Raw genomic sequence first — 12,879 nt, 5'->3', positions numbered from 1 at the left:
ATTTGTAGTATAAATTATGTAAAAAAATTTTGAATTAGAAAATAAAACTAATATATTAAAATAAAAAAGATTATATTTTAAATAAATTTTAAAAAATTACACAAAATGTTTCTGAATTTGTTACAATTAATATTAATGAAAAAATATAAACATTATAATATAAAATAATTACAATTAATTTTTTAACAAATAAAATTTTAATTCACATATTAAATTAATAATATTAATTATTGTTAATTTTATATATTATTTAACTTTAACGATAAAAGTTTCTTACCTCTTTAAATGGAATTTAGATCATCCTCCAAAGTAATAATCGAATCATTTTTAATAATTCAGATTCGTTATCACGTAAAATTAAGTGATTACTAAATACAATAATTTAATCATTATACATAAATTATCATAATTTTTTGAGTAACGATCGCATCAAACACTGTTTGAAACGAAAACTTTGATCCATCATGCACGATTCTGACATAGAAGTTATAGATAACATATAAATTCTATTTCTAATGCACGATTCATTAGATGTCATTTGTTTAAAGCAGGAAACAAAAGTTTTCATGATGCTACAACTTTCAGGCAAAGACAAAGAAAATGACTTACATGCGAGTAATGCATGCAGTAAATTTTTGCACGTAACAAAGACTTGTTATAACCTTGGTAACTGCCAAAATTTTACTAGGCAGAAAAGGTAAATCATTTTCTTCTTACCTTCCCTTTCCCACTTTAGCTTCCTTGAAATGGTATTATATTAAATATTATACAAACTCTTTTACCCTTACGAAAGCAATATAAGAGTAAATGAACAAAAATTTCGTTGAATAATTCGTAAATAAGTTTAATTTTTATTACTTTATATTCGTTTATTATTTAATAAAAAATTATAAATAATATTTTAAAATTTATTAATTAAATAAATATATTACGAATATAACAAAATTTATTTATATTTGATTGATTTATATTTCTAAAATAGAATGATTAAATTTATTTGTTATTAATTTTTAATTTAGCAAAACAAATATTGTATAAGCAGCTTCATCTTCCATTATTTGCAAGATTTTTAAAAACTTAATAAAAATAAGAAATATACTGGAACATTGTCCTCTTCTGGAAAAGCTTGCATCTTTATTTCGGAACGTACATGTTCATGCAACATGTAAAGGAGCTTAATAAATTATTAATACGGGTTTAAATTTAATCGAATTAATTTATATAGTACAATTATTTTTAAAAAGTGGTGGAATCCAACAATAGAGACAGATCCAAGTGGCCGTAGGATGTTCATGAGCACCTACAAATATTAAAAATCAAAAGATTTTGAATGAAAAATTTTTTTTATATATTATTTTTGTTGATAAAATTAATAAATATATCGACAGTTTTTATTTATATATATATATATTATAAAAACTTATTAAGTACTTGAAAGTAAGCTTACCAATATCAATGCATTATGATCTTTGTTTCTTGTTGAGGTTTTTAATAAAGTTTTGCAAATTAAGTTGCATCAAGCAGAAAAGAAGGTTGAGGAATACCTCATGAGTAGCATCTGTATTTAGGGTCGGTAATTTAATTCGTTCTCGATAAATTTCGATCCAATTCGATCTTATGAGATCGGTTTTTTTTTTTTTAAATTTTAGTTTTGGGTCGGGTCGAGTAAGGTTATGAAACAATCGGGGTCGGGTCAGGTTCGAGTTTTAAGCAAACCTGACCTGATCCGACTTGATATTATATAAAAAATTATTTTTTAATTAATTATTTATATATATTTATATAATAATATTTTTAAATATTTTATATTTAAAAAATAATATTTTATTAATTTTAGGTCGAATCAGATTGAATACGATTTATATAGTATCAAGTCGATATCAGATTTGAGTATAAAAAAATAAAAAAAATTTCGGTAAGATCGAGTTCGAAGCTAACAAAATCCACCTCGAATTCGATCCGATGCCAACCTTATATGTGCTCGATGACGAAATTGTTAGGTTTAAGCTATGGAATCTTTGGAATAGTTATATGTTTGATGAGTGTTGCCTGCCCTGTCAAATAATTGTGGACAAAGCACCCATTTATTGCAGCATTACAAGCAATGATTTTATTGATATTAATTATTTAAATGTCCATAAGATTGTAAATTATTAAAAAAAAAAGAAAGAAAGAAAGAAAGAGTCAAAGAAGGCAATCCATTAAGTGAAGAAAAGGATTTTGCCATTTGACTATTTGTCCTGCAAACTTGAAACCGGGATCTCCCATCGTTGTTGAACACTTAAACACATCACGGAGATGCTGCTGCATGCTGAAGAAACCCAATGTGTGAGATTTAATGACGGTTCCTTATCAAATTATTGGGGACATGAGGAATTGGAGACTTTCCCAATTTCTTACAAGACATTGTCAACTTCAATATTAAATAAGTCTAGTGTGACTGACAAGTTACCATGCTTTTTTCTTTTTTTTTTCTACACGAATTACGTATAAAAAGTTTGCAATTGTGACAGTGTTTTAATAAACCCTGCAAGTGAATAGGGGGACCATTACCAAACCGCAAGATAATTGAATCTAAGACTTTTCTTGTCAAGCCTGTAACTTCCATGAAATTAAAAAGAGGTTTAACTAAGTTCTCATCGTATACGCCAAGGCACTCAAATTTCTTTTGATTTTCTGAGCTTCTTTATAGTCTTAAAGTCTTGTCTCCGGAACGGTATCCTATGCAGCATTGGTTGATTATGGGCTGGCTTGGATTTTATGTCTGAAGGAATCCAGCTTCTTTTCAGGACTAATAAATAGATTGTGGAATGCATTTGGATAATTTCATGCCAAGTAATTATTTATAATTTTTTTAGGATTTATTAGGAAGGATGATAAATTTTATTTTTATAACATTAAAAATAATAATAAATATGAGATTAATTATTGTAATGATAAAAATAAAATTAATAATGAGATATATGTTTGAATGTAAATATAATGATAAATAATAAGATAAATTATTATGAAAAAAATGACATTAAAGAAGTTGATTAAAAATTTTATATAATAAAATTTTAAATTATTTAATACTTATAGAATTAATAAATAATTGAAATTTTATTAAATTATTTTTAAGTTAAATAATAATTTTGCCAATAAATAATTAAAATTGATTTATTTACTAGTTTATTATATAATAATAACTTTTATTTATTAAATTAAATTAATAAAATTATTTTATAATTTTAACTAAAAAATAAAAAGGAAAAAAGTTAAGTAATGAGGATAATTATTATATTTACATCTAAATATATATTTTCATCTTTAATTTCAATTTTACCATTATAACGTCCAATCTTACATTATGCAAATCTTATTGCCCATATACGTAGAATCGAAGACTTTTTCGGCTACTTAGGCCTTCAGCCAAGAGCGCAGAAAGCCCTCAAAGGCCGGAGTGTCAAATTTGACAAGGGCACGTGTTCAAAGGCTTTTCTTTTTTTTTTTGTTCTTGGATAACCACAACACACTGGTTAAAACATTACAATGAAAACAAATCCAAGATAGACGGCAAGTAAAAAACCAAGTTAACAGGACATCTCCTCTGTCGAGTCATCCTAGCAACGCAGTCAACTGCACAATTAGCTTCCCTACGAACATGGCAGAGCATGAAGACTGCCAACCTGCTTTGAGTACCCTTATCTCCTCTTCAATTGCCATCGTTTCCCAGCTTCCTTGCTTCAAACCAGAGTTCAAACGTCGGATAAACTCTTCATTGTCAGATTCCAGAATGACATTTCTCCATCCCCCTTTATCAATAAGAATGCAACCTAACCTTAGAACTAAGGCTTCAGTCACCAGTGCAAATTCTGCATTTACCAGTGCGTTGGTTCCATCAATAACACAGCCATTATCATCTTTGGCAATCGCGGCAATACCTACCTTTTTAAGAAGGGATCAAATAAGGCATCACAATTGACCTTGATCCACGGGTAGGGTTTTTTGCCATTGAGAAAGAATCGTTGTGATGATAGGCAAACGAGTAGAACCAGCATGCTCCTCGTAATACTTATGAAAACCTCGTAATGCAACTTGCCAGGAAACAACCGGATCGCCCAAAAAGCCCTAGAAGAGAAAATCATTCCTCGCTTTCCAAATATGCTAGCATAAGCACGCTAACGGCCCTTATGCATAAAAGGAGTCAACCTCAGGGAGGTGTCAAACCACATCATTCCACCATTTATGGAAACCTACAAAACCTTCCTTTTTCGGCCTATAATTGAAAGATGAGGTACCCCAGACAGCTTCTGCAAACGAGCAAAAGAAAAGAATATGCTCAAGGGATTCAATCTCTTTATCACACCTACATCAGACATTGGACACAGGAATCTTCCTTTGTATCAAATTCTCCCTCGTGGCTAAGGTATTATGGCACGCTCTCCATACAAAACCTATGATCAAGTTGTTCCCATTCACTCGAGCTTCTAGTGCCGCTAAAGGAGGAATTGTTTTCGAGAAACTTAAAACCGGATTTGACAGACTGACTCCCATCCTTTGAGAAGTGCCAAACCAGAGAATTACTCCCATTAAGGTGGCCTAAGGGAATAATCTTGATTGCTTTGACCTCTTCCTCACTGAAACACTTTCAATAAACTCCATGCCTTCCTAGCCGGATCAATCAAGTGATGGACCAGTGTAAGACCATTCTCCAAAGGTTTGGTCAAAGAGAATTGGAAAGATCGAAAAGTCGGAACCCATTTATCTTGCCAAATTAAAATGTCTCTCATCTATTACACACATTCCAGCGGGTTCCCTTCCTTAAGACATCAATCCCTTCATATAAACTACTCCATGCCCATGAGGATGATCGACCTTTTGGAGCCTCAAGGAGAGATGAATGAAGGAAATAAATCCCTTTCAGAATAATTTTTTATGTATGTTGGATTCATAAGTGTTCATGAATGAGTTGACCGAATTGACATATTAAAAATTTAAGTTTGGTTCAAGATCGGTCTATTTAAATTATTTTTATTACATACTAAAATATTAAATAATATTTTTATATTAATATTTTAAACATGTTTTAAAATTAAAATTAAATAAAAATATATTTATTTATAATAATATCCTTGAATTGGGTCGGATCAGATTTGCAAATCTGAGCAAGTACCTATTCTTGACGCCTCTCATCAGATCGAAGAATCCCACTTCATATCAGAAACTGAAACCAACAAATTCTTATATTGCCCTGTATTTTGCATGTAGAGCTGTTTCTGCAAATGCGCCAGCTATAAACCAGATATCACCAAAGGGAAACATACCCTCCATCTAGAGAAATACCATCAAGCGTTACACACTCGATTTTGAACATATTCATGATGGTTGATGAGCTGCAACGACTTTCGATGGAGCTAGGAGTATCATTCTGCTCCCTGTATCCAAATTACCAGGCAAATCAACTGGTCCTGTCACTCTTGGTTGACTTGAGATACTGACTTCATCATTACCATGTTGCTCTTTTTTCTCACTCTCTCCTAGCTTCCTGTGTGCTTCGGAATATTTAGTGTATACTTCAACCGTTTCCTAAGATACATATTGAAATATATAGAAAATTGATAAAAATCTTTGATAAAAACGAAAAATGATTGACAAAAAAAAAACTAAACAAAACAAAAAGAAGACTTTTCTAACATCAAGCTCTTCCACTCAAGATTTGTGCTAGAAGATGCGTGTATATGCGAATCCTGTGTTCAATCCTTTGAAGTTTTATTAATAAAGCAAGGGTGTGAGGATGGGAAACAATGAAACAAAGACAATAAAAGCTATTAGCGTGAGGAGGCATATGCAGTTGTGAATTCTGGTCTGGATATAAAAGATCCCAAAAGAAGACACTATTGAAGGATGAATCCACAAATGCTGTAAAATAATGATCCAGGTTGATTGAACATAAAGTGATTGCAGGCTACAAGTCACATGCAGGTGGAAACTAAACATTAAATTGCCCAATTAGTAAACTTCAACTGCATTTTTTTTTTTCTGAATGACTTAATTCTAAGGATTCTCTGTAACATACGAAACAAAATTTTGTGACTGCCTTGCCCTTCAGCAGCCAAGGATTTTCTGTAATTTTCTTTCTATGAAGAGGGAAATAGCAAACAAGATTCAAGAATGTTTCCGAGCCAACTAACAGTCATACCTTCTCTATATGTTCCAAAATTCACTGTTCTTGCTAAACGAGAAAGCTTTCCTTTGATCTTCCTACAAGTCCTGAGTAGAGGGGTCACCATTCACAACTCCTACATTGGAGGAACCTTTGCCTGCCATAGATTGATATTTCTCATTCTTTTTAGTGCTTAAGCCAGTTCCAGCACCATTTTCCTTATCAATGATGCTACTGTCTATATCATGTCCCTCATTTGTTAATCTATCAGCTTTGGCTGCTGCCTCTTGAGCTTTCCTCCTTTCTTCTTCTCTTTGCCGTCTTCTTCTGGCCTCTTGCTCCTTTAGCTGTTTAAACCTGGAAGATATAAAACATAAGATCTATAAGCAACTGTACTTAAAAAATGTCCATTCCAAAGTCACCAAATTTAACAGTACCTTTCACCAGGTTGCTACCCCTCTGGTGTCAACTTTTCTTCTTGTTTGACCTCCTTTCTTGTGGCATTCAATTCAGGGAGAGGCTTCTGAAGAGCTCTTCCTTGATGATATCATCATTAAGTTGCTTCGCCAGATTCTTTGCACCCCCTAACTTTTGAAGCTGTGCTTGTTGTGCAGTACTTAATATGTTATTTGTGAACCTGCAAATACATAATTAAGGTTAGAGACATAGGCAAAGGTTTTGATAAGTAAGGATTACAAAAAGCAATGCAACATAAAGTTGTGTATCTTATAATACTTTAAAAAGGAAGGCTTTGCAGCTGCTTACCAGTATAGACTTAGACCAGAAGGAACTGAAAGATCAAAATAACCAATCATAACAGGGAGGAACTTAGTCAGGGCTTGAGAGCTCTTCATGTTTGGATCATTGCCCTGAGAAAAAAAAAGTTAGATAAAAGTAAATCAGTTCTAGCCTCAATTTAAGTAGTTTATACATCATGGAGCTGAAAGCTTCCCAAGTCATCTTAAAAGGTAGATGAAAAGTAAGCAACAATTAGCAGTTAAACAAATATTACTTGCAACTCTCCCAATGATGAAACAGTAATTCAAGCACCATTACGATTAGAAAAAAAATCAGAATCATCAATAAGAAAAAGGTGAAAAAAATTTTCACTAATACAATTTACATGAAAAAAGTCATAAAGATAAGAAAAATGGCTACACATTGTTATGGAAGAGATTATAAATTTAGATTTAAGATCTCATTCTTCTTAAAATCAGATCCAAGTCAGTTTAACTTAAATATGAAAAACTAGGAAAGCAATGCGACTCTGCTAATTATCATGTTTCTCATACTCTAGTCAACACCTTTTTTAAGTATGACATATAGAAACAAAGCGAAGGGACCTTAAAAATAACTATCGTTCACAATTTTAATAAATTCTATTTTAACAAAAGAAATAATCTTGAATTGGGGATTTTAGTATTAAGTTCCGTCATTGTTAAAAGAACTGACATACAAGCATTCTTGTTAATGATGGAATGACAAACCTGTGCTGATTGCATGATCTGGAGAGAGATGTACTGTGAGACAACCAGCAAAACAGGCAACACAAGATATGCCAATGTATCTGACCATCCAAGGGGTGGGTGTCCATCCTAAGAAAACAACCACACCACCAAGAATCAGAATAAATGTTAGCACTTTCAGATAAAATTTTCACAATTAGTCAAGAGATTTTGAACCATTAAATTTAACATAAAAAATATATATATATATATGTATAACTGCAATAATATCTACAAATTAAGGCATTTACTACAAATAGGAAAAGCCAAGAGATATCACTGCTGTTCTGTCAAGCAGCAATTGTAGTTGGACCAGCGAGGGAGAGTATCCAAAAAGAACCCTTCTGTGAGGAGTTCATTAGCGAAAGATGCAAACACACAATTAGACATGAGAGATAGATGAAGGCAAGAGAAGGTTAAAAGTGGCAAACCAACACAAATAGCATACTACCTCATCTAAACATTTTGACAAAGCTCCATAAAGCCCAATCCACACTGGAATTGTGGCAAGAGTAGGTAGGCATCCTGTAGAGAGAAAACAAAGAAAAGCAGATGGAATTAATCTCCAACAAAGATGAAGTATAAAAGGTGCTGTAACGCAGGAAGATGACATAAACTTTACAAGCAAACAGATGCAAAGATAAATCTCATGCCATGTCTTTCTTGTTTGTATAAAGTAGAATTGTTTTTGACATGCCTCATCAACAAAAGCCAAAAGGGCATCAAAACAAAAGATAGTAGTAATCCATTTACTATTATTAAGTTCTATATTCAATGATCTGAATTTCTGCCACATACACACACATATACATCCACAAAGTCCAAAACTTTCTTAAAGCCCTACAATAGAGATAGAACATAATGGAAATGGAAAAGTACCACTGAAAGAAATGCTGAAAATAAACTTAAAAATAAAAGTATGTGGAATGCAAAAGTTTTAGAAAAGAGGTTAATGCGGGATCTAATAAGTTACTGAAATTAAAGGCATTGTTATGCAGACATGTATAATGAACACCTGCCAATGGGTTTATCCCAGCTAGTTTATATAATCTAGCAATTTCAAGTTGAATTCTCTCCCGCAAGTATAGAAGAAAAGCAGCTCAAAGATTAAAATGGCTTCAAATATAAGGAAAAAAAAAAATACATCAAACAATCCAAAGCTGTAAACATTCAATGATATCCTCTTTTTTTTCCTTCTTTCTTTCTTTTACCGTCAAAGCAATGAGCATCCATTTAACTTATCATGCCAAACTACCAGAACTATGCATCAGATTCATTAGGCAAATTAACCAAAAAATAATAGAGCCATGAGCCCTTCCTGTTTAAACAAAATGCAAAATTTCACCTGATCTCCCACATACCACTGCTGAATAACCTTTATTTGAGGCTGTAATGAACGCATAGCCATTGCAGATTCTACCTATGCGCAAAAACAAATTTGTGAGAATACATTCACTAAACACAAACCACTTATTTTCCTATGAAATAAATTAGTTTAAAATAAAAAAAATACATAATCGAAAAAATAAATAAACAAATATTGATTGGAGGATTAACACCTCTATTCCTAATTTGGGTCTATTGTATTGTCTGGTTTTATCACAAATAACATAGCTGTTTCCTAGTCCAAGGAAATGTAGTAGCCTTGACAAGCACAGTCAGTAGTATACTAGCAAAACCATAAGCGTACAGAACATGCAAAGCCAATAACCCATCTTTTAAAACCTGAATGGATTCAATCCAAACAACAGTAATTCATTACCATAACTTTAAAAAGAAATAGGGAAAAAAGAAAGAAAACATTTTTTAGTTACCTTGAAAATAGTTTCCTTGGAACTGGTTATTCCTGAAAGCCAGTCATTGTTTTGTTTAGTAGTAGTGGTTTATCAGTATAATCCAAAATATCTTAAGAATTGTTTTGTTTAGTAGTATAATATCTTAAGAATAATAGTATAAATAAATTAATTTCAATTTTAATCGTATTATAAGTTATAATTATATATATATTTTTTGAAAATATGGCTCAACATAGGTGTTGAAAAATATCACATATAGCACATGTTTGTTGCAAACCAATTTAAGTTTCACAAAATATTACTGATATAAAAAATTGAGGAATTTTATGATGTGTAAAAAAAGGCTTTCATATCAAGTTAGGAGAAGGTGGGATGTGCTGTGATGCTGTGTAGTCAAGTTTTGGAAGATGAACATGTCCAAATATAGAATTCTGGTTCATTTTAAATGTTACTTCTAATAGCAATAGGCATGAGCTAGCCATGAGAAGCAGCTTGTCAGATTGTGTCCCTATAATAAATGGTAGGATGTCAAACTTATTACAAGACTTTTCCAGTTCCCATGAACTCTGAGCTGCTGGCGGTTGACAAAGCGTGGAACCCGGAGGAAGACAGAGAAACCCAAGATGGGATTGATCTTCAGACTTCAGCCTTGGAGCTTGGGCTTCTACAGATTAAGCTAGATTTTAGGCTTCACTGGGTATATGAGCCATTGGACTAAAACTATTGATAATTGCTAGCCCTATAAAAGGTTTTCACCAGATAATTAGGCCGTTCTGTATTTGCTTATTTACGTGTGTTAGGCCTAATTGTTTAGTTAAGGCGATCAACTTCCACGTCAATTCAGCACATTTTTAAGGAAGATCGACATTTAGGCTCTTTGTCTTGCTTGACTATTTCGATTTCTTTTTTTTATAGAGACAGTTTGTTCAAATATCTTCGTTAAAATTTTATCAGCAAATCATCTCACGATAATTTAATTTATTTCAAATTATTAAACATTGTTCATTCTCAATTCACATCAAATTTCTTTTAATTTCACATAAAATTTTCATTAATTATCATTTACTTACGTCTTGTCATCACTATATGTCTTATATAAAAAATAAAATGAGATTCAGAAATATTATTTTAAACCTAACCTCTTACACTTTCTTCATTATTGTTTCCAACTTATTTTTTTTGGTTTTAAGTCTAATTTTTTACATTTGATTGACTTTAACGTTAAAACGTATCTTAAAAGCTCAATTTCAACACTTTTTAATCGTATTTTTCTTGTTACAAGTCCAATATCCTTCCACCTCACCTTTCAACTCACTGTTCAGCTAACTCCCTCAACGATGGTTGATAGATTTAGCTAGTTAAGTAGTTGGATGCATTTTCATGTCTGGTGACTAGGGGATCCGTCGGAGGCTGAATAGGACGGTTGACGTGGAATGTTTGTATGATCTATCATGAAAGGAATGGTCAGGAAACACTGAAAATAGTAATTTTTTTAGGGTGCACTGTAACGCTTAAGTCAAGAAAGTGTTAGAAAGGAGGAAGACAAAAATGGGGAGAGAGAGAGACAGAGTAGGCAAGCTAGAAGGAATGGACAGAATGTCTTACCTGCTTGATCGACCTTTTACTATATTTTACGTGTGTTGAAGTGGCCAATTGATTTGTTTGGTGTCAGATAAATGTGAAACCAGTTAAAATAGTTGCTTACTTGGTGGTCAACACAACAATATTGTTGGTTCAATTGAAAAAAATAGTAAGGTTAAAAAAATAAATTGTTCAATTTTATTATTTTGTTTAGATAAATTTTTATATTTTTGTTATATTTAAATAAATTCTTAATTTTTATTTTATATTTAAATAAATTCTTAATTTTTATTTTATATTTAAATAAATCTATAAATTTTAATTATATAAAAAAGTTTATCCATTAATTTATTCCTAAGTAAATCCTTCACATAAATTAAAATTTGTTGTGAAAAAAAGATATACTTGGATGCAAATAAAAAAATAAAAATTTATTTAGATACAATAAAAATACATAAATTTATCTAAATAAAATGATAAAGTTTAAATTTTTTTTAATAATTTATCCAAATAATAATTTAAAATGTGTTATTTGAAACATTGAACTGATAAATAACTTCTCAAATTAATTCTAAGTTGGATAAATGTCTTAAACCTTTGTGATTTTAATACTATGTTTAGGGTCTAAATCAGTTCACATATTGACATTAAGAAGTAAAGTGATAGGAGGGAGGCGATAAGGAAACGTAAGGTCCATATCTCACCAATCACACTCTCTGGATAGAGAAGAATCCAGAGAGCATAATTCTATTGGACCTCATTTGATTCGCTTGACATCAGATCTATATGCCAAAAGCCTAATCCTCAGCCGAAGCCAACTGAACCCAAACATCAAATGGCAGCAAGCGTAGCTACAATGGCCATGCTCAATGCAAAATGCCTGAGCATTAGCTCAAGCAAGATGATCAACCCAACAAAGCCAACCGCAAAACCCATCTCCCTTCTCTCCATGCACAACCTCCCCAAAGGCCTCACCATCTCTAAACCATCTGACAACTCAAACCTCGCTTCTTCACTAGCCGGCACTGCCATTGCTGGAGCTATTTTTTCAACCTTGAGCTCATGCGATCCTGCCTATGCTGCAGAACAGATTGCTGAAATAGCCGAAGGAGATAACCGTGGGCTAGCTCTATTGCTTCCCATAATCCCAGCCATCGCTTGGGTGCTTTTTAACATCCTCCGGCCAGCACTTAATCAGCTGGACCGGATGAGAAGCACCAAGGGGGTGATCATTGGACTAGGACTTGGAGGATTGGCCGCATCAGGATTCATGTCAACTCCAGAAGCATCAGCAAGTGAAATTGCCATGATTGCTGATGCTGCATCTAGTGACAACAGAGGTACCCTTCTTCTTTTCGTTGTAGCTCCAGCTCTTCTTTGGGTGGCCTACAACATTCTGCAACCGGCTTTGAACCAGCTCAACAGGATGAGGTCTCAGTGAGATATGGATTTTGTTGTGTGTGATGGCATGTAAATTACCTGTAACTGCACCTTATATCAATGAAACTTTCTCTTAAAACAAATTTTCTTTTCCCTGGCATGAAGTGTAATTCAAAGTGAAAGAATGGGGTTCCTCAATTGTAAGTTAATGTATTAAAAAAAGTTTTAAATATGCTATTAATGCTTGAAGAAGTGTCATGAGAATGGCTAAGAACCCTCAATCCCCGGTTCAAAAGAAAGCTGCATGGTCACAAGCTGTTAAAAGAAAATGTATCTGAGATGAGAGAGTTGCAGATGCTGTTAATTTTTCAAATTAAATAGTAAACTGCACTACCACTAAGACAAAGTGAAGGATATGATGCTGCCTAGCCATTTTTATAATATCATTTTTTTATTTTTGGTGGAAGATTAA

General features: G+C 32.4%; 1 protein-coding gene and 1 pseudogene across 1 annotated transcript; one reads left to right on the top strand and one right to left on the bottom strand.

The window, feature by feature from the left end:
• Positions 1-3,597: 3,597 nt before the first annotated feature.
• LOC111281519 (uncharacterized) lies at positions 3,598-9,533 on the bottom strand (annotated as a pseudogene).
• Positions 9,534-11,739: 2,206 nt separating this feature from the next.
• Positions 11,740-12,550, top strand: LOC111282754 (photosystem II reaction center proteins PsbY, chloroplastic-like). Its single transcript, XM_022870990.2, has one exon. The coding sequence runs from the start codon at positions 11,863-11,865 to the stop codon at positions 12,466-12,468; it is 606 nt and encodes a 201-aa protein (XP_022726725.2). The 5' UTR covers positions 11,740-11,862; the 3' UTR covers positions 12,469-12,550.
• Positions 12,551-12,879: the final 329 nt, after the last annotated feature.

Source organism: Durio zibethinus, chromosome 5 (genome assembly GCF_047325235.1).
Source record: "Durio zibethinus cultivar Kanyao isolate XHJ-2024 chromosome 5, ASM4732523v1, whole genome shotgun sequence".
Classification (NCBI taxonomy): Eukaryota; Viridiplantae; Streptophyta; class Magnoliopsida; order Malvales; family Malvaceae; genus Durio; species Durio zibethinus.
This window is presented reverse-complemented; position numbering and strand designations above follow the sequence as displayed.

What these genes read in the sequence shown, in the direction of transcription:
- LOC111282754 (XM_022870990.2), top strand. Translation starts at nt 11,863, where the DNA reads ATGGCAGCAAGCGTAGCTACAATGGCCATGCTCAATGCAAAATGCCTG.